Source organism: Elgaria multicarinata, chromosome 3 (genome assembly GCF_023053635.1).
Source record: "Elgaria multicarinata webbii isolate HBS135686 ecotype San Diego chromosome 3, rElgMul1.1.pri, whole genome shotgun sequence".
NCBI classification, from domain to species: Eukaryota; Metazoa; Chordata; class Lepidosauria; order Squamata; family Anguidae; genus Elgaria; species Elgaria multicarinata.
This window is the reverse complement of record NC_086173.1, coordinates 43,035,944-43,062,416: the sequence shown is the minus strand read 5'-3', so window position 1 is coordinate 43,062,416 and position 26,473 is coordinate 43,035,944. Positions and strand designations below refer to the sequence as shown.

Genomic DNA, 26,473 nt, shown 5'->3' with positions numbered 1-26,473 from the left:
AGGGCTTTATAACATAGAGGTTCAGGGAATGATTTCATCTGTTTGTTTTGCTGGAGAGGACCTAAGAGTCAATATGATCTTGAAAACTCCCCAGGTGATTCATGCCAAAGCAAACAGTCTACCTTGCATCCTTCCTCCACCATGCTTGAACCACCCATGCCACGTTTACACGTGACTTGTTCCATTTTCTTTTTTCAGGCCACAACCCAGGATAAAGTTAGGTGTGTACAAATCCATGGGAATCAGTAGCATGAAGTATCTATAATGCTGTGTTAAATTATAGCCTCTGTGTTCAAAAGCACCTTCCATTCCTGATCTGGATCGTCTCCACATTGTCCTTATGGACTAAGTCTTTTTACAGATGGAACTAGAGACTGCCAGGCATGTGGTACCCAAAACCACTACATGGTTTCTTCATACAGCTCCAAGTGATATTGGGACACCAAGCCCAAGCCTACTCATGAGGCCACCATGGGTAATGCCCACCTCCTCTTGACTCCATATTCTTGTTATAAACTTGGCGTCTTCCCACCGCCCCTTCCTTTTTGCAGATGCCAAACAGCTGAGGCTTCTAACTTTTTTCCTTTAGTGCTAGCAAGGAACGATTATGTCTTTGTGTGAAAAGGCGAGCTACAAGTGAAATGCTAGCGTACATAACAGTGCCCTGACAGCATCTTAAAATAAAGCCACTTTCATAGGGAAATAGAAGTGGAGAACTGTTAAAGGAGGAAGTGTGTGTGTGTGCGTGTGCGTGTGTGTGTGTGTGTGTGATAGAGAGAGAGAGAGAGAGGATGAACTGGAATGTTGAACAAACAAAATAAAAGCCTGGGACATTTTCTCCTTGACCATTAAAATAACAAATGCTCTGGTGTCCAGTGGTCCATTCTCTCTATCTTGGTCAGTCAGGAATTTAACTAGCTGGTCTTGGGCTGGGAGTTGATCCCATATAGGAAGTGGCAGGAGGATGTGACTAGCTGTTGTTTTTTTCTGTGATTTGAAAACTCTGTGACCAATTTAAGAGTTTCTGCAACTGCCACTAGAGAATTTTCTCAGGAGCAGACCAGGTGACACCTCGATGGAAATTAGCTGTGTACATGTAAAAACATGAAAGGTTGTAGAATCTACTCTGCAAGTTGTATCTATGGCATAATTATGTCTATGTGGTGGTGGGGAAGGGATTAATCTATCTGTTTTAAGAACATTATGAGCAGGTTACAAGACTGCTATGTCAGAACTGGATACAGTTTGGGAACTGGAGAATCCTGCTTTGTTGGATCACCAACAAGTGTGGCTTGACCTAAGGCAAAAATAATTGGTGCATCCTTAGTAAAAAATGAAAAATGGATTAGCAATGAATACCGCAGTTAAATGAGCTCAATTTCATTTTGAAGTTTAATACAATGTATATTTATTGCAAACAATATACAAAAAAAGTAAATTTTACAGAGAACCAAAAAGATTTGCAAACATAATGAACAAAAAACAATGAATACCTTACCTAAAACTGATTTTTTTTTAAAGGACAGGTCTTTTAAGTTACAGAAATACTTTAAAAAGATCTGCTTTTTTAATATAGAAATAGAAAAGATACCATATTATAAGAGCGCTTTAAGATTTTCTTCTACTGAATTCCCTACAAAACTGTTAACAAATATATCTTTTTTTAAAAAATAAAAAAGTTGGCTATCTTTTTTAAAAAGCAATCCTTAACTGTTCATCCACAGCTTCACCAATGTCAGCTTCCTCCCCTAACCTTCTCCTCAAATCAAGTAGTATGAAGAAGTGGAAGGGTACATTGGGAGCTATCGATCCCGTTCTGCTGCTCTGCAGCGTCCATTCATTTCAAGGGGGCTTTCATGGGACTAAAAAAAGCCCTGTGGAAATGTGCAAGCCCCATGAAAAAGAAGGCGGCTTGCAGAAGAGCAATGCCGTATGGATGCACCCACTGTTCTCTCGGACTGATCAAGCCCTGGCCTACCTACACAGCAGAATGAGGCAGAGGAACCTTGAGATAGGAGAGTGGATTGTGTACCACTTTGTTTGCAAGTCAGCGGGGCCATTTTTTGTAAATTCCTCCATGTAAAAGAATTCATTCCAATTAAAAAACACCAAATGAGGGTTATTTTTATTTATTTTTAATCCTGGAGAGCATTTAAAAATAGCAACCCCCATCTTTAATGGTAAAGTCCATTCTACCTCCTCATTATCTCCCCATACTGCTGCATGTGTAAACCTAGGTCCAAGTTGTGAGTCCAGAAGAGCTGAGGCGGAAAACCAGGCAAATGACTCAGTGATACACTACATTTGCAATCTTTTGTTTGTACAATGAGAAAACAAGAGAAAAAAAGAAGAGCTTTCCAGTTTATTTTTAAACAAAAGAAAAACAAATAGAAGCTGATGTATTTGTACAAACCTAAGACACATTCTGAAGGAATAATAATAATAATAATAATTAAAAAATACCCCACAAAAGAGATAAATAAAATAAGGGGTTATTGATTTAGACCATAATTTAATGATTAGGCACCATATACCCTCTGAGTAAGTCTCTGGCACTTCTGTTTACATTACAAGAATGTCTAATGTGGAAGGAGGGAAATGGAAGAAAATATCTTGATTAAAAACCTCTTTTTTCACAAAATAAATATATTTATATATAATATATTTTTTAAAAGAGCACCTATGCTGTCATCAATGAACCTTGCTAAAGTTGATCTTTCCCACTGCCAGCCTGTCTTCCCCCTACAAATGGGTTTCATGGAGTACAGAATCCTGTTCTTAATGGAATTTGCAAGGAAGGTGGCTTTGGGGCTGTTAGCATCCGCCTTTCACGTGGGGGCCCAGTGCTGGACCTTGAAGGGAGGGAGTCAGGGAAGGAAGTGATGGTCTGTGGCTTTATAACCAGGTGCTGGTAGTTGCCAAGAAAATATATATATAATCTTCTGACCTTAAAAACTGAGCTCTCTTCTTTTAGAACCTCATCTTTTCTCTTGGCAGTGAGGGAAATATTTGTGCAAGTCTCTTGGAAGATATCACAGGGTTGTTCTTTAAGGCTTTCTGTTAGTGTTACTTTAAGGCTCACGGTGTTAATTGGGGTTTTTTTTTCCTTTAGATTTCCCCCAAAGGCATCTCTTACTTCCCAGCTAGAAAAATAAAGTCTCTTTCCAGAACTCTATCATCGCATTGAGCAACTGACCACTGGTTAGTGAGGAGCTGTGTTTCTTCTTCTTTTTCTCCCTTTTCTTTGACTTTATGCACTAATTTTTGCTTTCTACAAAGCGAAAGGCAATTAACTATACAAAAATACCTCTGACAGCAAGAATAAGGCTAAGGCATACTGTTTTGCTAAGTGTTGTTTAACTGTCAAAAGAAGAAGGAAGGAGCATTTTATTTAAAAAAAAAAGTTTCTCTAAAAACAAGAAGTAAAATTACATATAAATCCCCTCAAAATGGTAACGAATCATACACAGTACATACTAAAAAATATTTAAAATAGAGAATATTCCTCACAGAGGAATACTTTGAGTTTTGCAATGTTTTTTTTTCTTTTCATTTTTTTCATTTTTAGTTATTGTTAAAAAATAATTACCAAGTCCATACCTAGGCAAACTAAGCTGGTTGTATGAAGAAGATATTTTTTTTTTTAAAAAAAAAAGTCGCCTTCAAATCAAGGTTCTTAAAGTCCATCGTGGAATGTTTGTTTACTGAGCAGAATGATCTGGCTGATGCTGTAGTGCACAAGGCATGCTGGGATCTATTTATTTTTGTCCTCATCCATTCACTTTTAGCTTTTTTAAAAAAAATGCTTGCATAAGTCTGCGAAGATTTAACCGTCGCTCAAAAGCTTATGGTCTAGTGAGCTGCGTGTAGACGGGCTGTTCCCAGTGCTGTGGGCTGTGGGTCTGAGGAATGGAAGGCACCCCTGTGGTGTCTGCGATGGGCGTGTACATGGGCCTCTGGGTGGGGTTCATGTACGTGAATGTGGAATAGAGGCTGGCGCTCTGGCTGGCAGCATGACTGTAGTAGGCGTTGGAGCTCTGGTGGTCTGTGTAGTCGTACTGCGAGCGAGTGATGGTTGGGTAGGAGGAGCTGTAGTGCTGGAGGTTGAAGGAGCTGTAGCTGATCTGCTGAGGCGAATGCTGCTGCTGCTCGCTGTAATGACTGGGGCTGAGCTGCTCGGTCTTGATGTGTGTCCTCTGCTGGGCCTGCCCTGGCTCGCTACTCAGGGTGGTTAGGGTATGCTGCTGGGGCGGTGGCTGGGGTGCTTGCTGAGCTTGGGATGGCGGCTGTTGAGATGGAGGCTGGGGTGGCTGGGGCGGCTGCTGCTGCTGCTTGGACATCCAGACGTGCCCAGCACCAGCCGGTGAAGCGGTCGTACTGCTGATTCCGTAGCTGCCGGTGTAGGTGACTTGGCCTGGCTGGCCGTGAGTAGCTGGAACACCTGGATGGCCATTGGGTGGGAGATACTGGTCAAACTCATTGACGTCGAAAGTCTCGATGGTGGAGATGACGTCGCTGCTGAGCTCGCCGATGTCCACGTCTCGGAAGTCAATATGGGGTGGTTGCCTCCCTCCTTCTTGCAGTGGGCGGCCTTCTCGCTTGAGGTCCTGCTTCCCAGGCTGGACATCTGTTTTAGGGGTAGTGGGAGGGGTAGGTGGCCCTTGAGATTGCCCTGTAGGGAATACAAAGGAAAGTACATGTTATAGCAAAGGTGCTACTTTTTATGCCTTTGAAGTCGAATGGCAGTCTAGCCGCACCCGGGTCTATCTTTCCCAAGTGATATGGGCACCGACAGAGTGCCATAAAGCTCTGGAAATCTAATGGCAGCCATTCTTAATAAGCAGGAGGTGTTGTACTACAGTGATAATTCCATTAATGGTTAACTCTGGCTGGAGGTGAGGGAAAGGAGAGGGTGGAGGGCTAGCCAATAAGACTTAATTGCTGTTGAAGATAGTTGCATAAACCAGTCGTTTCATAGAGCCAACATGTGTTTTTGCAATCCGCAAGAGATAGCAATCCAGCAAAAAAAAAAAAAAGAGAATAGTGCTGCTTACAGGCTTGATTTGCAAAGTGGAAAAATAAATTTTGAAGTGTTTCCATACATCAAGACATTTTTGGGGGATGTGCTATGAGTAAATGATACCGTGTGCTATTGTCTCTGCATATCTATTTTCTGTTTAGAAGTATGTGGCTGTGATATATAATGATTTTTGGAGAAGTATCATACATATGCACCAACTTTATATTTATAGCTCAGCCTTCTCCAGCCTGGAGCCCTCCAGTTGTATCGGACTGCAACTCGTCTGATTTCCAGCCAGCGTTAATTAGCCATGCTGGCTGGTAATGGTGAGAGCTGCATTCCAATACATCTCAAGGACACCAGGTTGGCAAAGGCTGCTTTAGCTGCCTGTCTTCTGTAATCCCTGCTCTGTATGATGCTCCAAGATGCACATTAGGGATCGGCCAACCAATAAATCATTAACTGTGTGATACTATCCCACTTTGTGTGGGAGCATCTCTGATTTATTTTGAAAGCAGAAAGGTGGAAGACGGCGCACTTACCAGAATGTTCTCCAGGAGAATGCACTTCACTCATGCTGGATGAAGACTGGGGAGAATCCGCCTGCAGGGCCTTGAAGATCGCGTTAGGGGAGATGTGGGTTTGCTCTGATCCTTCCTCTTGCTCAGCCTGCCCATTCTTGACCGACTTTCTCCTTCGTGGCTGGTACTTATAATCTGGATGATCCTTTTTATGTTGTACCCTCAGCCGTTCAGCCTCTTCCACAAATGGGCGTTTCTCACTCTCATTCAATAACCTGAGCAAGACAAGGGCAAAACAGAAAGGGCCTTGCAATTACTTATCTGAAGCTGAGATTTCCAGAATAGGACACTTAGGCTAGTTTTTCGTTAAAAAGTCGGGTGGTGCTTCATAGCCAGCACTCTCCCAGGCACTGTGGGAGGCTGAGCGTTTGTGCAAAATGAGCTGTTGGGCATAGAAAGGTCAAGATCTAGACAAATGTGCAAGGATGGCATTATGCCCAAAATGCCAAAGAGCCATAACGAAGCTGGCAGTCAATGCTGTCTTCAGACATCCCGCCACCCCAGCATCACCCTCTCTGTCTAGAAGCTGATTGGAAAGGATCGGATGGCAAGGAAAAGGACTTGCCATCCGATCCTCCCGGGTGCTCCTGCTCTGGTCCCTCTTCTGCATCGGTCCAGCCTCATTAGGTCAGGGCCCCTTCTAGATCTCCTCTCGTTCCCCAAAAAACTAGCAGATTGTTTTGGTGCTCAACAAAACACAACCAAAAATGAGCCAATACACGGGCTCTCAGCTGTTCACCTTAATCAGAACGTGGTTAGTGCAGACCCCCAACCCACCCCTCCCACATGCCCATGAGCACAGATTCAATAACAGATTAAGTAACCAACACCTTGGATGCTTCCAGGCATCCACACAAACCATCCATCTAAGCTCAACAAAAACCCTTCTTCATTTGCAAATGCTTTCCTACCTTCCTCTTCTTCTTTTCCCAGAGAGTCACAAGCTTCTGCTTCAGCCAGGTGACTCACTTAAACTGCTCTCTCCCCCCCCCCAGCACCTCCTGCTTCTGTTGCAAGTCATCCTTCCAATCCAACCTCCTATTGGTCCATGCTTGCCAACTTATGCCAATAATCATCACACCCAATGTGCGCCATTCATGTTTTGCCCCAGAACAGGTCTTGATTTGTGTCAGGGCTCAGCCTCATGGTTTGTTTTTCAATAGTCCTAGGGTGCATGGAGTACGTAATAAAGAGAAGTTGCCTCTGGGCATATGCAGAGTGCCTTTTAGAGTAACTCCAGGGTATCTGTACACATTTACAGTGGAATCTTATTCATGTCTACTCAGAAGTAAGTCTCACTGCAGTCAAAGGGGCTTACTCCCTGATAAATGGGTAGAGGATTGCAGCTTTAAAGAGGTAAAAAGAACTCCTTTCCAGCCATATGGTATGACAGCTTCCTAGCCAGGCTGATCTCAATACCTCTTTTTGCTTTTCTTTCTTCAAAATGAGATCTCACACTGCCCCTCCTTAGAAGCGGCCTCGCCTGTTAGCTCCTCTAATTTCCCTTCTTGGATTCCAATCTAACGCAGAACGACGCAATTCTGCAAATCCAGAACGGTCTTTCTCTCCTTCCCCCGAGCTAAACCAGGATCGAAACCCCGGACAGACGTCCCAAGCGGACCCCATTTTGAGCCAGAACCGTTCTTCCAGCCCGGCCTTCCCTAGGCACTGGCGAGCATGCCCCGCGCGTCCTATGGCACGGATTCCCAAGTGTGCCTCGGATTGCAGCCGGAGGTCTCTCGCCCTCACACACCCTGCAGGAGCCGGGCTTTCGCCCGCTCTCCAGGCTCAAAGAAGCAGGGCCTCGCTTTTGAAGCCAATCAGCACCGTGCTGCAAACCTCGCCACTGTTACCCTCCCGCGCGCAAGCCACGCGTGGGTGCTTTCCTAATCAGAATAAAATTATTATTATTATTATTATTATTATTAATAATAATAATAATAACTGGTCCTGCGTGCCCGGTCAGCCCATGCAGCGAGTCGCGTAAAGCAAGCAGACCCCCGCGATCCTCCCGTGGGCTGCGATCCTCCGCACACTTTCCCCCTGCTGGGAGTCGTCAGCCCCCCTGAGCGCCGCGGGGCTGACTTCCGCGTGGAGATCATACCCAAGCTTGCGCTCCCACCCCCACCCCCGCCACTTTCTGGTTTTGGCTTACCTCCAGAGTTTCCCCAGCGTCTTGCTCAGCTCCGCGTTGTGCAGGTGGGGATACTGGTCCGCCAGCTTCCTCCGGGCGGCCTGAGCCCACACCATGAAGGCGTTCATGGGCCGCTTGACGTGGGGCTTGTTTTTACTGGATCCGTTGACCCGCACCGGCATGGGCACCAGGGTCCAGTCATAACCCTTCAGGACCTGGCTGACGGCTTCTCGGATGCAAACCGGGAACTTGTCCTCGTCGCTTTCTTTCTTCAGGTCCTGGTCGGTTTTGGGGAAGGTGTTCTCTTGGGGTCTGGTGTTCTCCGTGTCCGATCCGGACCCCGAAGGGCAAGGAGAGCCGGCGGAGTCGTCTGACATGGTGGGGCTGGGAGCGCCAGACAGACACTTCTCCTGCTCTTCTGTCATCTTCATGAAGGGGTCGAGGAGATTCATGCGAGAAAGCGGCGGAGCAAAAATATTGGGGGAAAATGAAAATCGAGGCGAGGAGGGAAGAAGGGGTGGGGGAGGAGGAGAAATGGGGAGGGGTTAAAAATCGAAAGAAGCAGCGTCGCTTAATGCAGCATGAAAGGAAACAAGTAAGGCAGCAAAAACAAAAAACAAAAAGCTTGCAAAGGCCAAAAAAAAAAAAAAAGTATGTTTTGTCTGGTTTGCAGAAACTTGGAGGAGGGAAAAGCGAAGTTGGATCGCGGGCGCGTTGCAAAGCCGCTGCTGCGGATCCTTGCTCTCAAGAAATGGACATGTGGACGCTCAAAGAAGGAAGTGGCCGGACGGCAATCGAAGCTGAACGGGGGATATTTTTCACCCCTTTCACAAGAAGAAGAAGAAGACGACGAAAACGTTCCTCGGCGTTTGGAGAAGGGTGGGGGAGAAGAAGGAAAAAATGGTTTGTTTTTAAGGCTCCCAAAATCACCTAGTCAGTTTCAAGCTCAGCTCTCCTAACTCTGTCTCTGGTCTCTTTAATAAATACTCTCCTCTGCTATTTCACCTTAGAAACTTTCAGCCAATGGCAGCCCTGCCACGGGAGGGCTGGCACACAGTTGATTGGCTGAAAGGGTTTCTCCCCCTCCCGCTTGGAAGGGAGGGGAGCAATGAGCGCAAAAGCGAAAGGGGGTGGGGGAAGCGAAAGTCCCTCGCGCGTTGGGGTTGTGTCTTTGTACTTCCAAACTCTTGTGAGATATGTGCCTCCGACTGAATTTCTCCTTTCTTTTTCTGCTTGTTGATCTAGGCAGATTTCTGTTGTTACTTTCCGAATGAAGAAAGGGCATGAAATCTTCTCTGAGAGATAACGTCATCTCGGGTAAAACTGCACAGCAAATGCTGCCCCACGCACCCCCGGTCCTCCTCTCTTGCCCTTGGTCTTAGGTCTTCCCTGTGTCTCATCCTCCAAACCCTTCCCCTCCACCACCACCCCCGCCGCCATACACGCCGTTTTGAAGTCAGTGATTTTGTGACTCACCTCTCCTATGGGAGGGTTTTGTTTTGATTTTGCCCGTCCTAATGCTTTATCCATGCTTAAAAGTTTCAGGAAGAAGGCAACGATGACTTTTCAGCGCGGGGCTGCGATTCACGGAAGGGAGGGGGAAGGCGGGGTCGGATCCGTAGTGCCTGGTTTGTTTGAAAGAACTCTGCACTTTCCTAGGCTGTGTACTTAGGAGAACTCCTTTTTTTTAAGGCTTATCGCTTAACACTCTCTCTGGATAGTGGCCTTCCTCCCCCCTCCCCCTTTCTTTTCGGTTTTAAATGAGAGCAACACACACACACACACACACACACACACAAAACAGCATACGAAGAGTGTTCTGTTATAGGAATAGATCTGGCCAGTTTTCCCTTTCAGGTAGCTTCGATGTAGAATTTCCACATTCAAAGTCGACAGATAACGTTGAGGTTAGACTTCTCTCCACACTTAACTTGGGAGAAACGCCGGGATTTACCTTTCCCAATAAACTAGCGCAAGACTCAGGCTGTGCATCTTTCAAAGGAGGAATGACAGTCAGTTATACGATCAAGTCCCTGTGTAAAATGTCCCAGACTAAGAGGTTTTTCTTCTCTAAGCGTGGGCTTTTATCATAAAGACAAGATACGAATTCACACGTGCTGTTTACTGACAAACTATTCCAAGGCCAGTATCTCAAGCAGATGCAGGGGGTGCAATATAAACTAATCTTCCCCAGACCCCTCTCACTTCGATCAAGGAGAAAAACAGCACGTTTTCTTCTTTATTATTAAGGGGGGTGTCTATTGTCAGTGGTCAGTTGTTTTAATTTTTAAGGTGAGCTGTCAGTTTGTTTTTGCTTTAATTCAGATGTAAAATATCCTAACTTCAGGCCTTATTTTAACTTACTGGTTGGATAGCGTTTTCAAAAACTTTCTCCCCCCACCCGACCACCCCGCCTCTAAAAGTAGGTGAGACGGAGAAGGAATAAGAATGCGCCAATGAATATAACGTGAGTTATAAATACATTCCTACCGCGATGCTTGCTGGCAGAACTGCACGAGTTGGCTGCGCACTGCAAATGTCAGAGTAAAGAAATTAGGCATACCTTGTGATTGATTAGTCTTTTGCTAATCACACGTTCATCTAGGCGAGAGACATACTGCGTGGATCATACACGCACGCAGGCGCACCAATTTGGGAGCCGGTCAGCGGTGGGCGCTTCCGGCATTGTAAACTCTTTAAATTATTAGCTGTCATGTTGTCTTGCAAAGGAGGACAGACGCCTTTCCATGGCTTGGCTTTCCGTGCGTTTTTTCCACTCTCCTTTCAGTCTCGTTTCTTTTCTTGGCACTTTTACAGTTACTTCTATATAAACAAATCACCTTAGCTGCAGATAACGTGTAATTCTCGTTCTTATCCAGAGGGGGAGCCATTGGCTCAGAAACTAACCCCGAAGTGTTCAAGTCAAGACTGTTGGAAGTTTCTCCGAGGTAGTTAAAACACACGCGCGCACGACCGCCCCTCTCCCCAGTACATACACCCACGCATGGATTAGTCTCTAGCGATTTGATTGATCAGGGCTTCGGTCATTATATGACACCCCTCCACACGCGCGCGCGCGCGCGCACACACACACACACCTCCCAGCCTTCAAGATCCATCTGTAAAGTTTAGCCAGAGCCCAGATGAAATCGCTTCAGAGTCAATCAAACTGATCACGGTATCAATGAGTTCCTGAGAGACAGCACAGTTTCTGTTTAAACTTATTGCGCACGGGGGTGGGGGAGTGGGGTTGTCATCTTGCTATAAAGCTGCTTCAAGGCATCTCTCCCTGCCTAGCTCCAGACATTTTTGCTCGTACCACTGGAGTAACGATTGCTTTCCTTGCCGGTTGCACCTATTTGCACCTCTCCAGTTTAAAAAAAAAAAGGGAAAGAAAATCAAGGCAACAATCCCGTGCGACTCGCCCTTGCACACAGCGGCGCGTACGTCTAAGGAAACACATTTAGGATTTAATCTTTGTCCTGGAATATGCAAAATTTGCGGCCCCATACACACTTACTTATGCATACAATGGAACTTGATCTTGAATAATTGCGCTTAGGGGGTTGCACTGTTAGGCTGCAGCCCTTACTTGGATTTTGGAATGAAGTTCCGTTGACCCCAGAGGGACTCACCTCCCAGCCTAGGTGGCGTCAGAGGGGGGATAGGAGGGCAAGTGACCCGCCAGACAAGTAGCTGCCCCCCTCCTGCCCCCTTAGTGGATCCCTTGTGGTTGTATGTATTATTGCATTTATATTCCTCCTTTTTACCTCCAAGGAACCCAAGGTCGCGTACATAAGCCTCCTCTTCTCCATTTAATCCTCACAACAACCCTGTGAGGTGGGTTGGGCTTAGAGTCTGTGATTGGCCCAAAGTCACCCAGTGGGTTTCCATGGCCAAGTGAGGACTAGAACCCGGGTCTCCCGACTCCCAGTCCGACACATTATTATTATTAGTAGTAGTAGTAGTAGTAGTATTAGTATTAGTATTAGTATTGCATTTGTATACCGCCCCATAGCCGCTCTCTGGGCGGTTCACATAAGTAGCCACTACTTGAAGGAAAGGCACTTTTCACATGCTCTGGCCCTGTCATGCATTTTGCCCCTTCTGTGCCCTTCGCGCACCCCCCCCCTTGATGCCACCCTTGCTTCCCAGGACACAAGGGTAGGATCGGGCTGGCACATGTGTTTTGAGGTTCGGGGCGAAAGGAATCTATACATGCATTTCCCCCAAGAATCCCGATGGGACTTGAGCGAGACTATTGCATTGCTGCCTTTAGGCGAGGTAGCGGCATGTGTTTGCACTTAGCTTCACTCGGCGTGCTGCGAATGCTCCCGGCCTGAACCAAACTTAAGGCGCAGAGCTTGTCAGGGGGCTTTGCTCTGGCTTCCCGCAGGAGATTTCCTGGATGTTCCCTTTTCGAAAGGGATGCCATTGCTGGGATGGCCCTGGTCTTTCTGGAACCGTATGTCAGAGCGCCCCTCGACAGGAAGACTCAACTCGGAAGCTGAAGTTTTTAAATGCAGTGTCTTCCGAAATATGTTATTCTTCAAAGAAAATAATAATAATAATAATAATAATAATAATAATAATAATAATAATAATAATAATAAATAATAATAATAATAATAATAATATAAACTTTGCAACTTTTCTTTAAAAAATCTCGGCTGCATTTTGATTTGTTTCCTACCCTTCAGTTAATGCCCGAGATGCGGAGAGAATTTTGGCTCCGATTAAAAAGCTTCCAAGATCAGCTCCTGGTTTCCCAGATCTGGACTGCCCCAGCCTGTATGCCAAGACGTCTACTCCCACTTACCTGGGAGTAAGTCCCAACCCCGCACTAGTACGCCCGATCCTGCATTCCAGTTACGTTGCTGGAAACCTTGTTGCTTCTTTCCCCTCCCTCAGCCTTGTTGTGCGGCTCAGCAATTCTCAGAGGCCCTCTCGTTTCCCTGTGAGAATGCCAGCCTTTATCTTTCGGAGGAATGTCTGCTTTGAATTTTCGATTAGAAATTATACATGCAGTAATATAGGAATGGAATGAGGTCCAGGATCTGTTTGTGAGACACCCGTTTTCCTTTGCTGTCTTCCCAAGGAAGGAGTCTCTCCTCTCAAATCTTTTGAAATGGTTAAATTTAGAAAAGGATAAAAGATAAACGACTCATTGGGGGGGGGGGGGGAGGAGGAGGAGGAAACTTTATCAGAAATAATTCGAAGGGGTAATCATGTTTTATAGAAGATAATATAATCTGATCCTTCGTAATACTTAACAGTACATTTTCACTCCCTTAGAGCGACACAAATGATTTGTTTTGCACAATGTGTTCCAGCAGAGTTTTGTTTTGTTTTGAAAAAATCTAGAATTTCGAATAGGAAGTGGAAAGGCTAACCTTCTTTATGAACGACTTTTGGACAAAGCATTTTTCTTTAGTCGGGAAGATGGTTTGTTTCTGTGCTAAACTTCAGGCACAACGTTCATTTATATTGAAGGGGGGGATTACTGTTTCCCACGGTAAAAACAACAAGTACAACTAACGGATTTTTATTGAAAACTGAGTAGATGAGTCGGAGAGACAATAGATCCATGGGCGTTATGGCTTTATGGATGACTGGCAGAAAAAAAACAAAAAAACTACAATCGTTTTGTTGGGTAAAATTAATGAAACACGACAGGCTTTTTAAGCACGTTTTCGTTCTGAAAAATCATTTGTCCAAATTGGGGAGTCATTCATAGACATTATTTAATAATAATAATAATAAAGTTTCACAAGACTGTGACTTATAACAACAGCCGCCTAATATCTATACAATAGGATCGTCTTAAATTTGTTCATCTTCAGTTCTTCACAGTGTCGTGCTATTATCCTTACGGACCTCACAACCTCCCAAGTTTAATCGGTGTTTTTTGGGGGGGAGTTTATTTTTTTAAAAAAATATGTTTTAAGCGCACGCACACACACACACACACCTTGAAATGATGTACGATTAACAACATGCGTTTCAAGAGCGCAGTGAAACGAGCGAGCCGTTTCATCCGAAAGGGGGCGGGGGTTGCCCTGTCGGCGTTTATAGCGTTAATTCGGAGGGCTTTCCCGTGGTGCTCGTTCAGGTCAGCCAGTGAGGGACCCGGGGGGCGAGGCGGGGGCTCCATCTCCCAAGCCCCGGAGCAGGGAAATGAATGCCAGGGGAGGGTGAACGGTTTCGTTCCTCCGGATCTCCTTCAGAGACCCTCCGATCGTCGAACCGTTGCGCTTGGGGCAGCATCTCTAGAAGAAGCGTAACGCATGCATAGATCTCCTCCCGTCGCCTCCTAAAATTCATTATTATTATTATTATTATTATTATTATTATTATTATTATTATTATTATTATTATTATTATTATTATTATCTTGTTTGTTTTCTTTTCCTGCAAAGTTTAGGGATTTCTAAAGCTCCCTTGTCACGTCTCCGTCTTCCCAACCCCGTTCAGCCTGTATGATCATTCAACACGCTGCAATTGCAGGCACCAGAGAGTTTGCAACGTGGGTGATGTCACCCACGGATGCTGGTGACGAAGCTTTGGAGAGCTTTAATCAAACGAAAAAGCAGGGACTGGGAGAGGGGAGGGAGGGGGGGTGTTAGCCACTTGGGGAAAGATGCTGGCTGTTTTGTGTCTATGGGAGGGAGGGAGGGAGGGAGGGAGGGAGATGACGGGGTGGTGGTGGGATTTCTGTCCTACTGCGGTATGAAACATGATTTTCTAACTGCTGCCTAATGACCACTTTTCTAAAGGAATAAAAAGCAAGAGCATAATTCTATTTTGGAGGCACACTCGAAGCAGCTTTTAAACACATGCACACCCCAAGCCAGAAGGTAATGGGGGGGGGGGGGGAAAAACCCTGAATTTGGCTTTATGCAAATGTCTCCTAACTAATGCATTCCAAGAAAGAGCAGATCACGGATAAGATTATACCATTTTATTCCCCCCAGTATTTCTTAGGCATGCAAATCCAATTTTGAATAAAATATATTATGGATTTTCATTTATTTATTTATTTATAAGCTCACCTTTAATCTTCTCAACTGAGTTAAAGAAAGGTAACTTTAGTCATCTCATATCTCTTCATAATGTTTTATTTATCCCATCTATCCACCCCAGGGGAGGAGCTGGAAATATGTTAGATGAAAATCCCAAAGGCCTTGATTTAGTTTTGCTCAACCGAAGAATGGTTTTAATGTTCTCATGGAGGATATAATATTTCTATCTGATGCTTTTGATTGTTCAAAATTCAGAGAGATCACAGCAGTGTGGCATATTGTAAGTTCCTAGCTCACTGCCCCCGCCCCACCTCCTTAACAAACAACATCCTAGTACAAATAAAAAGTGTCAGATATTAATCTGCCCATATGATCTTAAAGGCAGGCAGGGGCTAAAAACTTCCTTGACATTAAGAAGTCGCATTTAAGTCTGTGAAGGTTGAAACCAGTTTTATCAGTTTTGGCACCCAGTATAGAAAATAATAACAAGAAGATCAGTGCGTCCTTCCAGTGATAGGAGAGGGGGCATAGTGTGGCATGTTTGGATGGCTAAAATTGGTTTCTAGCTGTGGAAATGAGCTACAGTACAATAGCTTCTCCTTATGAGATGTTGATAGTTTCCTGAGCAAACCCAATCAGTACCACTTATGTTGGAATCCCCCAGCTCAACTGTAGCCAGTCAATAGTTCTAAATTTTAACTGTATGGTTTAAATTAGAGATGGACAGAAGGTAGATCATTATCTACTACAGATTTCTTCATCATTTGCACTGTATTGTTAAAGCTTTCCTAACTCCTAATAGTTTAAAAACAGCAAGTAAAATTGAAAGTAAAAACAAAATCTCTGCCATGGCTGACCTTGTGCTAATCACTCATCTCTTGGCCTCAGAATTACTCACCTGTAAAGTATGTGTATTGGTGGCTTGTATTTCTACAGGTCTTTGTGCAGCTCTACTGACCGGTTTGAATTTTGTGTTAGATTCTCTGATTTATAGTAAATCTCATATGTAGATTTGAGATATGACAAATATGTAGATATGACAAATCTCATATGTAGATTTGTATTTGTATATGCAGCAGGGAAAGTAGGTAATTGCCTTTGCCCCCACTCAACTATTTTGCACCTGGCTTTGATTAGTGAACTTTGGGGTTCTAGCAAAAGTATATTGAACTAGCCCAAAGTCTATTGATCACTGGTTTAAATGTCTTGTAGATTGAAGCATGAAACAACCTGTACTTTCTACCCACTGCTGCTATTTCTTCCGCAAGTGCTTAAAATATCTGTATCCCTTTCTAAGTTCTACCCACTCCCCTAGGTGATGCATCTGTGGATGGGGGGCAGGGTGGGGAACAGAGTTAGTTTACATTTTAGTGCAATGGTTGTCATTTGATTTTTGATACTATGTATATAAGCCACCTCGAAAAACCTTTGAGCTGGTATAAATATATCAAATAAGTAAAATAAAATTATTTAGGACCCTGAAAAGAGAAAGGTCCTCCTGAATTGCGCCATTCCACAATATATACTATTTGTCAAATGCAAACTTTAAAAGGCCATCTGTCTAAGTTATTCCTTAAGTGAGGTTTTCGTGAAGTTAAAATGAAGGACTTCGACATCCTGCTGATTTCAATGGGAGAAGTAAGAATGTGTTTCACTCTCTTCTATTGCAATTGGTGGGCTGTGAAAATGCTTACCTTTGGCTAACTCTGGATCACAGTTCACCACCAGGGTGTTCTGGCTGAACCCATGTAAATGGCACTTCCATGAATCTGGCTCTCTGATTATCCAGTGTTTTGGGATACATTTCCCTAGAGATATAAGTGAGGTTTTAGCTGCTGTTATGTTGAAATCTAGTGATGTGGAAATGAGAGCCAGACCACTTGTGTCTCTTGAGCTTATGCTTATATATTAAAAGAAAAGAGACACAATTCTGGCTTTACTGCTTTAAGGGTGCCTTTTTATGCACAACATCAATCCCTAGAAGTGCATCACTCTTTGTACTTGTTATATCCAGAAAAAGGGATATTGTAACATACAGATGAAGTAGAGGATGAAAAAGAAATGTAATAAAAACTCTTTTAGAATTAAGGCCCGACTTTTGTAACTGAGTATAAGTTATATATATTTGCAATATTTCTGAATAATACCCCCTATCTATCATCTATAACATCACAGTAACTATTCCAGCTTTGAAAAAAGGATTATGTTCACATATTCCAAACCAAAAATATAACACAGCTGTATGGTGTGTGTATTTTAATGCACCATTTACTAATAAGCAAGATAAACTATTGCATTTAAAGTGGTACATGTTGGTAGATTTAATTGTGTTTTTTATTTATTGGGTAGGAGGTTCAGCTTGATGCAGGTATGTTTTGTAGAATGGTAAAGGGAGGCTAGTGAGTGATTTTTAAATCACTGCTTTTAAGCAAATCGGGAATCTCACAACACTGAAATGTTAATTCAAAGTCTATTCCATGATTTGTTTCCAAAAAAGTTTAGAACTTTTAAATACTGCTTATGCCTTACCAAGTCTAGAGGAAGTATCAGCTTAGAGGATATCTAGAACAGCAAAATAATCAGAAGTTTAGATAAGGCAGAATGCAAAATCTGTTTTTACCTGGGGCTTTTTGTTTTTACATGTAGAGGAGAGGCACACACTGAATCTATGGATTAGATGAAGCTAATGGAGGTTTAATGATCACTCTATCAGTGTGTATGATTTTCTGCTTCTTTTATCCTTACAAATAATAAAGCTGCCAACTGTTTACAATGTGTGTGTGTGTGTTTAATCGTTTTGGGGAGGGTTAACACAAATAAGTTCTTTCACACTATGACCTAGCTGAATGTGTGCTATAAAACATTTAAATGGCAAAAACAAATAGGCAAAATGCATTAAAACATATTTAAAACACATTGGGCACTATCTAGCAAAGTTGCAGTATGATGTGCAAAGTTAATAAGCCTTATTTCCATGGGACATAGTTGTAACTATGCAGGGCTATTGGAGCCAACATTTCTTGAATCAGGAACTTACATTCTATATAATAACAGATTCACAGTGAACCGGATTAGTTAATCCTCTCAGCTGTACTTTACAACATTTCCTGAGAATGCCTGCATTTTAAAAGTTGTCTTCAGGCTAAGTATAATCATGCAGCTAAGATTGCTCTTAAGGTGCCAAACTGTAACATTTCACCTAATGAGAAAGCACAACTGTAGTTTTGCAATATTCCCCTTTAAAATCTCTCCTCACACCACCACCATTCCTTCAAAACCCTGCTTGAATGTCTGTATAACTCTCCCTACTTTCAAGCTTCATCCTTGGCTGGTCCTTGATTCTGCTGATGTGGACACTTGCATCCTCTCTTCTTTCAATCCCCCTAGAGGACAGCCTGACCAATATTCTAAGATTCATAATTCAAGGCCAAAAATATATATCCTCACACTGCCTTCTGCTAGGAATTAACGAATACTGAAAGGAATTCTGAAAAGGCACTAATATAAATTTTGTTCATTATTCATCTCACATTTCTCTTGTTGGAACAGATTTTGCTTAGTAGAAATAACGAACTGGAATCACTTGCTAAAATGCACCAATGTACCTTGACTCTTTTAAATCTCTCTCATATATGTAAAGGTAACTTTCCATGACATTTTTGGAAATGATGCTTAAAAAGGAGGGCTGTAGGTCTTTTAAAATATTAACTGGCTTGCTTTTACTCATGCAATTAATCAAATCACTTATCACAATATCTAAGTACAGGCAACATTGAAATTATTCTGGTGATAATTTGTGGATTCATCATAATGACAGCTAATAAAGGCAGCAGATAGTTTTTACTAAGCAAAAAAGTACTATTGTTGTATCCAGTGTTAAGTCTAATTTAAGTACCATTAATTTCAATGGGTCTACTCTATGTAGGACTATTATTCCATTGTTATTACTGGGCATCATCCAGTTAACGTGAAGCACTTTCAGTTCCCATTTATTTAAATGAAATTAGTGGATTATAAAAGTACCCAACTTTGGCTGGATTGTGCCTATTATTATTACTACTAGTAGTAATGACTCGCTAAACATTTGTCTGATCCAGTGATTGTTATATGCATAGGAGATCAAATGCACATACAGAAAACTCAGGTGTGCAAGGGCTTCTTCATTCGCAAGGGGCAATAAGCACAGAGCTTATTTACTACTTATACTGCAGTGAATGACAAATACCTTGCTTCCATGGAACCATCCTGAATATTTTGGAGCAGGGATGAGCAGATCTCCAGATGTTTTGGATTTCAACTCCCAGAAATCCCTGCCAGCATGGCCAATTGTTGGGAATGCTGAGAGTGGAACACCACATATTTGGACATCTACTTTCTGCCCATCCCTGCTATGGAGGATCTGGCGACTCTGGTCTTGAGAGCATTGGGGTTCATTCTCGCAGGAGAACATCCTCTTTTAGGTTGTTTTTCAAGTCTCATTTATTTCAGTGGAGCTTGTGGAGGAGAAATTCCCAGTGGATCAAAAGTTATAGATGACTTAAAACTAAGCTATCAGTAAGAATGCCTCCTCACAGAGAAGAGAATCCACTTAATATTAGCTGATTATTTTATTCTGAATGTATAGTCTAAAGGTGCACAGTTAAATCTTACTGGCTCCTATTCATCCAAAGGAAGTTAATTATGCCTAAGTCCTGTTGAAGTCAGTGGGGGCAAGCTAGTTCATTATAACTGTCTTAAATCCCATTGATTTCAAGGCAATGTAGGTACAACTGACTTTCTCTGGTTTGGGGTCATTGACTTTTGTGGTATTTAATTATTCTAACTGCAGCCTAAACTATTAATACTTTTAGCCAGTAAAAGGCATTAGTATTTTTAGTAAATCAGTCACATACAGCAGGGATATAATGGTAACACTGAAGTTATAATTTCTGTTCCCTAATTTTTAACTCTTCTGTTGCTTTAACTTTTCCTTTTTACTCACTCAGTTCACTTTCCAGCTTTAGGTTAAGTCCCTTTTTTGCTTTCAGCATTTGTTCCATGTGAAGATATTATACAGATTGAAATATTTTCAGTGACAATTCATGCATGAAAACATACAGTGTAATCTTATGCATGTCTGCTCAGAAGTAAGTCCAACTGAATTCAATGGTACTAACTGTCAGGTGAGTGTTTGTATGATTGCAGCATTACACAATGTGATTTGAGTTTCTCAGGACAAGGAATTTTATACAATTCCTCAATATAATATAAAACAAGAAATTGCTAACCTTCTTTTTTTGTCAGAATGATATAAAACCATTGTTCTACATTTACATCCTTCATCACATTCTTCATCATTTTATCATCATCATCATCATCATCATCATCATCATCATCATCATCATCTCTTCTACTATTGCTGGTCCTGGAGGGTTGTGGGTTTGTTTTGTTTTTAAAGAAAACCCACCATATTTTTGTAAGCAACTGTTAAATTATGACATATACGTCAAAGCTAACATGCTGTGAAAATTATACATGATGTTTCATAGTACATACAGATAAATAAATGACAGTAAGTTAAAACTAGCCGTATTCTGTTTAGGAACCTGGCTAGTTTTAAATTACTGCCAAGGAATAGTTCAAATTACACGGCCAAGCTAAGGCTTACAAGAAATCCATCAGAATTGGAAGAGAGAATAGAACAGCCATTCTCTCTACCTGTTTGTGTAGCTCCTTGCTAATGCAGGACAAGCCAGACTGTTTATTTGGAGAAGTAAAGTTGTGGAAATATACTTGCAGGGTGTAATGTGGACAGCACGTGTTCCTATGAGCTACCTGAAGTCTGTGTCCTAATAGTTTGCAGATGTCCCTGGGTCATTGATTTCCTATGGGCCAAAGAGCACAGCCCCCTCCCTTCCAGGTCTTCAAATTAAAAGAGGGAGAGAGGGAGAGAGGGGGGGAGCGAAGGGGGAGCAGGGAAGTATTCACTTCTGGAACTTGTAAAATTGTTTGTTTGAGTTGTTTCCAACACTGCATCAAATATTGAATCATTTGGAAATTCTAACTGCCAGGACCATGCTCATTTGGAGCAATGATTTATTTGAAAAATAGAGAAATCTGCTCTGGAATCACTTGAAGTTTGTTCAAGGTGGGGAGTTTATTTACAATGGGGGAATTTATTTAAAAATCTCCATTTTGCCCTACTCCATAATAAACAAGGTTTCTCAAGTATCTCTCTCTCTCTCTCTCTCTCTCTCTCTCTCTCTCTCTCTGTGTGTGTGTGTGTGTGTGTGTGTACACACAGGCCAACTTCTGTGTTTAGGTACACTTGCACACATATAGGGGCACTCACGCTTTTTTTTAAAAAAAGTATATGTGCTATCTGTTGATATTTCCAATTGTTTACTCCCTCTCCCCCACACACATACATTTATAGATTAGGTGTGTGGGTGTGCATGCACATGCATAAATGAAAATGCTTGAGTTTTCCTGAATGAATGACTAGACACATGGGAATATCATAACTGTAATGGATGGATGATATTCTGGAGGTGACAGACTTGACCTTGGGGGAGCTGGGGGTGGCGACAGCCGACAGAAAGCTCTGGCGTGGGCTGGCCCATGAAGTCACGAAGAATCGGAAACGACTGAACAAATAAACAACAAAGGGAATGTCTACCACAGATAGTAATAGGAAGAAATTAGTACCAATGTAGTCCAAGTTGCAGAAATGTCTACAAATGTGATACTTTTAGGCCTCTTGTCTAAAATGAAATAATAATAATAATAATTATTATTATTATTAAAGGCCAGTACTCCAATAGGCAAGAAGATAGCCCACAGTCTGACAAGAGTGCATGGGAGTGAGACTCCCCCCCCCAAAAAAATTCAACAATTATTTATATGTTAAATGTTAATTCCATTCTTTGTCCAAGGAGTTCAGGGTAGCATTCATAGTTCTCTTCGCCCACCCATTTTACTTGCATAACAAACCTTTAGTGTAGCTTAGACTGAAAGAGCTCGGCTGACACAAGGCTATCTACCCAACCTTGTGGCCAAGTGAGGATTTGAACCGTGTCCTCCTAGTCTGGCACCCTAACCACTGCCCTAAACTAACAATCCTTGGATTAGGGACATGAAAATTTTAGGTGGCAATCTAAAACGTACCTATACATGCAGAGTATGAGTACTAGCACTTAGTTACTAGTGTATAAATACATTTGTTTGTGCATATTCGGTCAGGGCTTCATCTAGTCCCATTGTCTATGCAGCATCTACATGTACATGAAATCCCCAAAGGGCATAACAGCAGCCTGTTTCCATTTCCCCTTGCCTTATGGAGCTTGCAAATAGTCACTCAGTGTACCACTACGCTGTGGTGGGGAGATGCCCATAGGGCTTCCATTCCCCATAATGGCCTGGCACACAGGCTGATAAGAGAAGGACAAGGGCTCTATTCTCCCCTAGGCTGTGCTCACAATAGGACCAAATCACATCCTCATTTTAGAAGAAGACACACAAATCCTGCTGATTTGAAAGCTTGGAACTAAATTATCCCATTGAAATATCATTCTAATCCACAATCAAACATGATCTAAAACCTGAACCGCAGTGGTTTCTATTCTTCACAATTTGGCAGCCTTTACAATTACATCTGCAGAACTCCCTGCCAACCACAGAGAGATATATGTCTGATAGAAGGAGATGCATAAATACATATATCTTTGTCTGTGCGTGTGTGTAAATGGAAAGCATATGAGTATATGTGTGTTTGCTTATGTCTGCCCTTCTTGCCTTCCCATATTTTGCTAGGTGAAGAAATTTCATTCAGAAAAAAAGCACAAAAGTCGTCCACAAAACAGCAGCACCACCAGCAGTTTAGCACCTACTAAACTGAACTCTCCATCAAAGGGTATCATTGCATCTCCTACTGTTTGTTACAAATCCTTTGCAGTAGAGAGCACCTTTATCCAAATGGATTGGGAGACATCCAAATCACTAGGATAATTAGGCATTTGCAACATGGAATTATCTTAACGAGATTCAACATAGTCAAGATCAGATAAACAAGAGTTTGACAAGAACAGGATTTAGATCATGGAGGATCCTGCTACACAGGAAGTCTTATTGTATATGAGCATCAATCACATTCACTTTAAAAATAATTTCCCTTAGCAATGTAATATGAAAGTGTTTTGGTTATAGGAAAGTTGCAGCTTGCTCCAGGATCAGGTGCATTATAATGCTGCTGCTAAGCATTTAAATAGTGCTGTACAGTGCAATAATATGAATATTGACATAGATGGGGATAAATGTTTCAATGGGTTGTGTTGCAGATGAAGATCAATCAAAATCTCTCTCTCTCTCTCTCTCTCTCTCTCTCTCTCTCACACACACACACACACACACACACACACCCACCCACACCCACACATCATTTCAGTAACCTGAACGAGAGCCTTGTACAATTACTATTATAATCATGCCCAAAATTGGAGATATAATAGTGGTTTACACAAGGTCATCTAGTGAGTTTGTAGGCATTTTAGATTTGAATCAGGACTTCATGATTCACAGCTCACACTCTTATCCCCTGCACAATACACCCCTCAAGTCCTTTGTAAATTTTCTCTAGCCCAAACGAGTTTCTTGGTGCTTCCAAACAGAGGGCTCCTAGCATTGCCAATCAAATGACATTGCAAAATGATTCTGTCTTTCTGTCCTGAATAGGTTTTTTTTTTTTGGTTAAAAAAAAAAAGACAGAAGAAGCAGTGGGGGAAACATGGGAAGGTTACAATGGAAGATGGCACCAACATTTGGACCACCTGTGAATGAAGCAGGGTGATTGCACAATAAGAGCCTAATCTGAAAGCACCTTCTGTTGTAGGTCTGTCCCATTTCCCCAACCATACGCTGAATACCTTTTCACATTTTCCTATAGGAATATACTAAAAGGAAGGGAAATCCAGCACCCTCCCCACTGTAAAGGCATGTTTAGATTAAGCATCTCTTTGAATGAAGGAACGAAGTGGGATCATCAGCAAATGTACCCAGAAAAACGAAAACATACCTTGACGAAGAGGGCTATCGGCTTTGCTCTTGTAATTAGGAAGCTGTGCTGCCTTATTATTATTATTTTTAAAAAAAATTTTTTGGCAAACACTTCTTTGACAGGAAGGCTCTGGTAGAAGAGTTCTTAAATGCAGTGTTTTAAAACATGCTTCAAAAGCTAGCTGCGATTATCCCCTCACAAAGCTGTCCCCAGGTAGTTAACATTCACCAAAATATTGATGGCAGTCACCTTTCCTGCCAGTGCTTATCTGAGAGGGTTTGAGAAGGAGCTTGGCAGAGCCTGAAAGGACCTATTGTGTTACCTTTATTTTGTAAAAGAGGAGGGGGGAGGGAGCCTAGAGCACAGGTTAGAAACAAAGGAAGAATTTGGATCCTTTCTCCTTATGACAGGTTCGTGATGACATTCCTTGAGAATGGCTTATTATTTTGTCCTCTGAAATTGCCTGGCTGGGCCTGAGTGAGAAAAGGGTCTTTGATGATGGTTTCTGTGGCTGATAGTTCTGTATAATGAACAAACTGCTCATCCTGATGTTGTGGGGGCAGGATGGGGCTGGAAAGTGCAGAGAGTTCTGGGAGGTACATTGTGTGACCTGTGAGATTCCCCATCTGTCCAATGTCAGAGATGGGGTTTCGCCATCACTTCAGGTGTGTGGCTGATAGAAGCAGCTGCATAAATAGGCCAAGTCTGTCTGCTTGTCTGTGTGTGCATGGATGGCATATGAGTGCATGCGTGTTTGCTCACAATTGCTCCTCCTGCCCTGCTATATTTTGCTAAGTGAAGAAATGCCATTCAAAAGAAAGCACAGTGGGGGACCTCCCCGAAACAGTAGCCACACTGAGCATTATGTCATCTGTGGAGAACCCCTCCCCCCAACAACATAGTCTACTACATATTTTATCACACATCTGCAGTGTGTGGCAAAATCACACTTGGTGATATTATAGTTGATGAAGCTAGTCCAGGGTGATCTTTTGGGTTCGTTTGTATGGGGTCAGAAATAAAGACTAGTCATCTGTAAAGTCTAGTCTCTTCTGACAGGCCTACTCAGATGAATTTTAAACCTAAGAATTTTAAGAAGTTGTGATTATTATTTTAATATTCTATTGATTTTATATGCTCTTTTAACTAGTTTAATGTATTATATTATATTTAATGTTGTTCCCTGCCTCAATCCAGAGGGAGAGGCAGGTAAGAAATAAATAAATCTATTATTATTATTATTATTATTATTATTATTATTATTATTAAAGATAATTGGGTCACTGAAACCCCATCACTCGTTATCTGCATGAAGAGGTCTCCATAAGAAGCAGGGAAGCAGGGATGTGCTGCTGGCCTCACTCATGATGTCATGTGCCTCCCGTTCGTCCGAAGTCTATGGGCATGTCTAGACCTGGGGGTCGGAGGGGGAAGAACTCACGATATACTGATCACGAGTTCCTCCCCCTCAGTCTACATGCAGCGTGCGACGTCCTAGGAGGAAGAGGATGTCGTGCCCACCATTTTGGGCTTTCTTTTTAATAGAAAATGAGCTCACGAGCACTCGATTGCTAAAGGTGAGGTGCCTAGTTACTCGCGAGGAGCTGGGACTAAACCAGGATGGCTGCCCACATGTCCCACAGTCTTGGGACAATCCCGAGACTGCGGGAAAAGTCAGGATTAAAGCCGCCCTAGTTATTCCAGGGCAAGGGAGGGATCATCCCTCCTTGCCCCCAGGATCGCCAGTGCGTCATGTGGATGCACAGGGATGATCCCTGTAAACTGCCCAGAGAGCTTCGGCTACGGGGCGGTATATAAATGTAATAAATCATCATCAACAACAACATCATCATCCCAGGGCGATCACCAGGATAACTACTCATGTAGACATGGCCTATGTGTTCATTTACTGCAGCCTGGATCTAAATAATACAAGAGATGCATGGCTGCCACTAAAAACATAAATCCTAGAGTATCCCTCCTCCTTTCTTCCTGTTGAAGTCTAGAGGAACCAAGCATAATCTGAAAACCCCACATGCGTTAGCCCTACCCCTCCTCACTGCCAGTGCTGACAAGTCCAGCAAGATTGGCCTCGGATCCCACTTTGTGTGGAGCAGCTTTATGCTCATATATTGGCATGCATCTACCATTGCCCTCACTGAGTTTCAATGTGCCCTTATTGCCCCTGCTCTCTAGCAGATATTGTTCATTCTATTCCGTGATAGATCTTAGATGTTCTTTTAATCTGCTGGTAATGTGGCATTAGTTTACCACTGACTAATTTCTATATTTTGCCATATGTGAAGAGCCACAGCTGTATAGTGGTTGTTTGGCTTTGCCGTAGTAGTTTGGTAGTAGGAGACAGAAGTAAGTCAGGAATAGTGAGAAGACAGGAGGGACAGCATGTGGGCAAGAAATACTCAGGAGATACCCATTTTGCAGGATGATTGGAACTCCAATTCATACAACTGATAATGAGATGAGTCCTTTTGCCTGAAAGAGCAGCTGTAGGCAGGGTAAATCTTGGTGAGACTAGCAGGCTAACACCAAGGTCAGGGCTGCATCCTGTAAGGCTCCTCAGAAAAAGCCAAATAGTCAGGAGTGAACCTCCTACGAGGTCCTGGCTACAAAAGTTCCAGACAACTTCCCAGAAACGAGGGCCAACACAAGCAGCTATACATTTTA

At 42.7% G+C, this 26,473-nt stretch overlaps 1 protein-coding gene across 2 annotated transcripts; it reads right to left on the bottom strand.

Moving 5' to 3' along the window:
- Positions 1-1,452: 1,452 nt before the first annotated feature.
- On the bottom strand, positions 1,453-23,874 carry SOX9 (SRY-box transcription factor 9). 2 transcript variants are annotated; one of them, XM_063120061.1, is made up of 4 exons: positions 23,807-23,874; positions 7,757-8,559; positions 5,563-5,816; positions 1,453-4,672 (listed from the first exon to the last, which is right to left on the bottom strand). In XM_063120061.1, the coding sequence occupies exons 2-4, from the start codon at positions 8,185-8,187 to the stop codon at positions 3,846-3,848; spliced, it is 1,512 nt and encodes a 503-aa protein (XP_062976131.1). In that variant the 5' UTR covers positions 8,188-8,559; positions 23,807-23,874; the 3' UTR covers positions 1,453-3,845. The 2 variants fall into 2 exon arrangements, with proteins under 2 accessions (XP_062976131.1, XP_062976130.1); XM_063120060.1 differs by lacking the exon at positions 23,807-23,874 and having other exon boundaries at positions 7,757-8,690.
- Between the last annotated feature and the right edge of the window lie 2,599 nt (positions 23,875-26,473).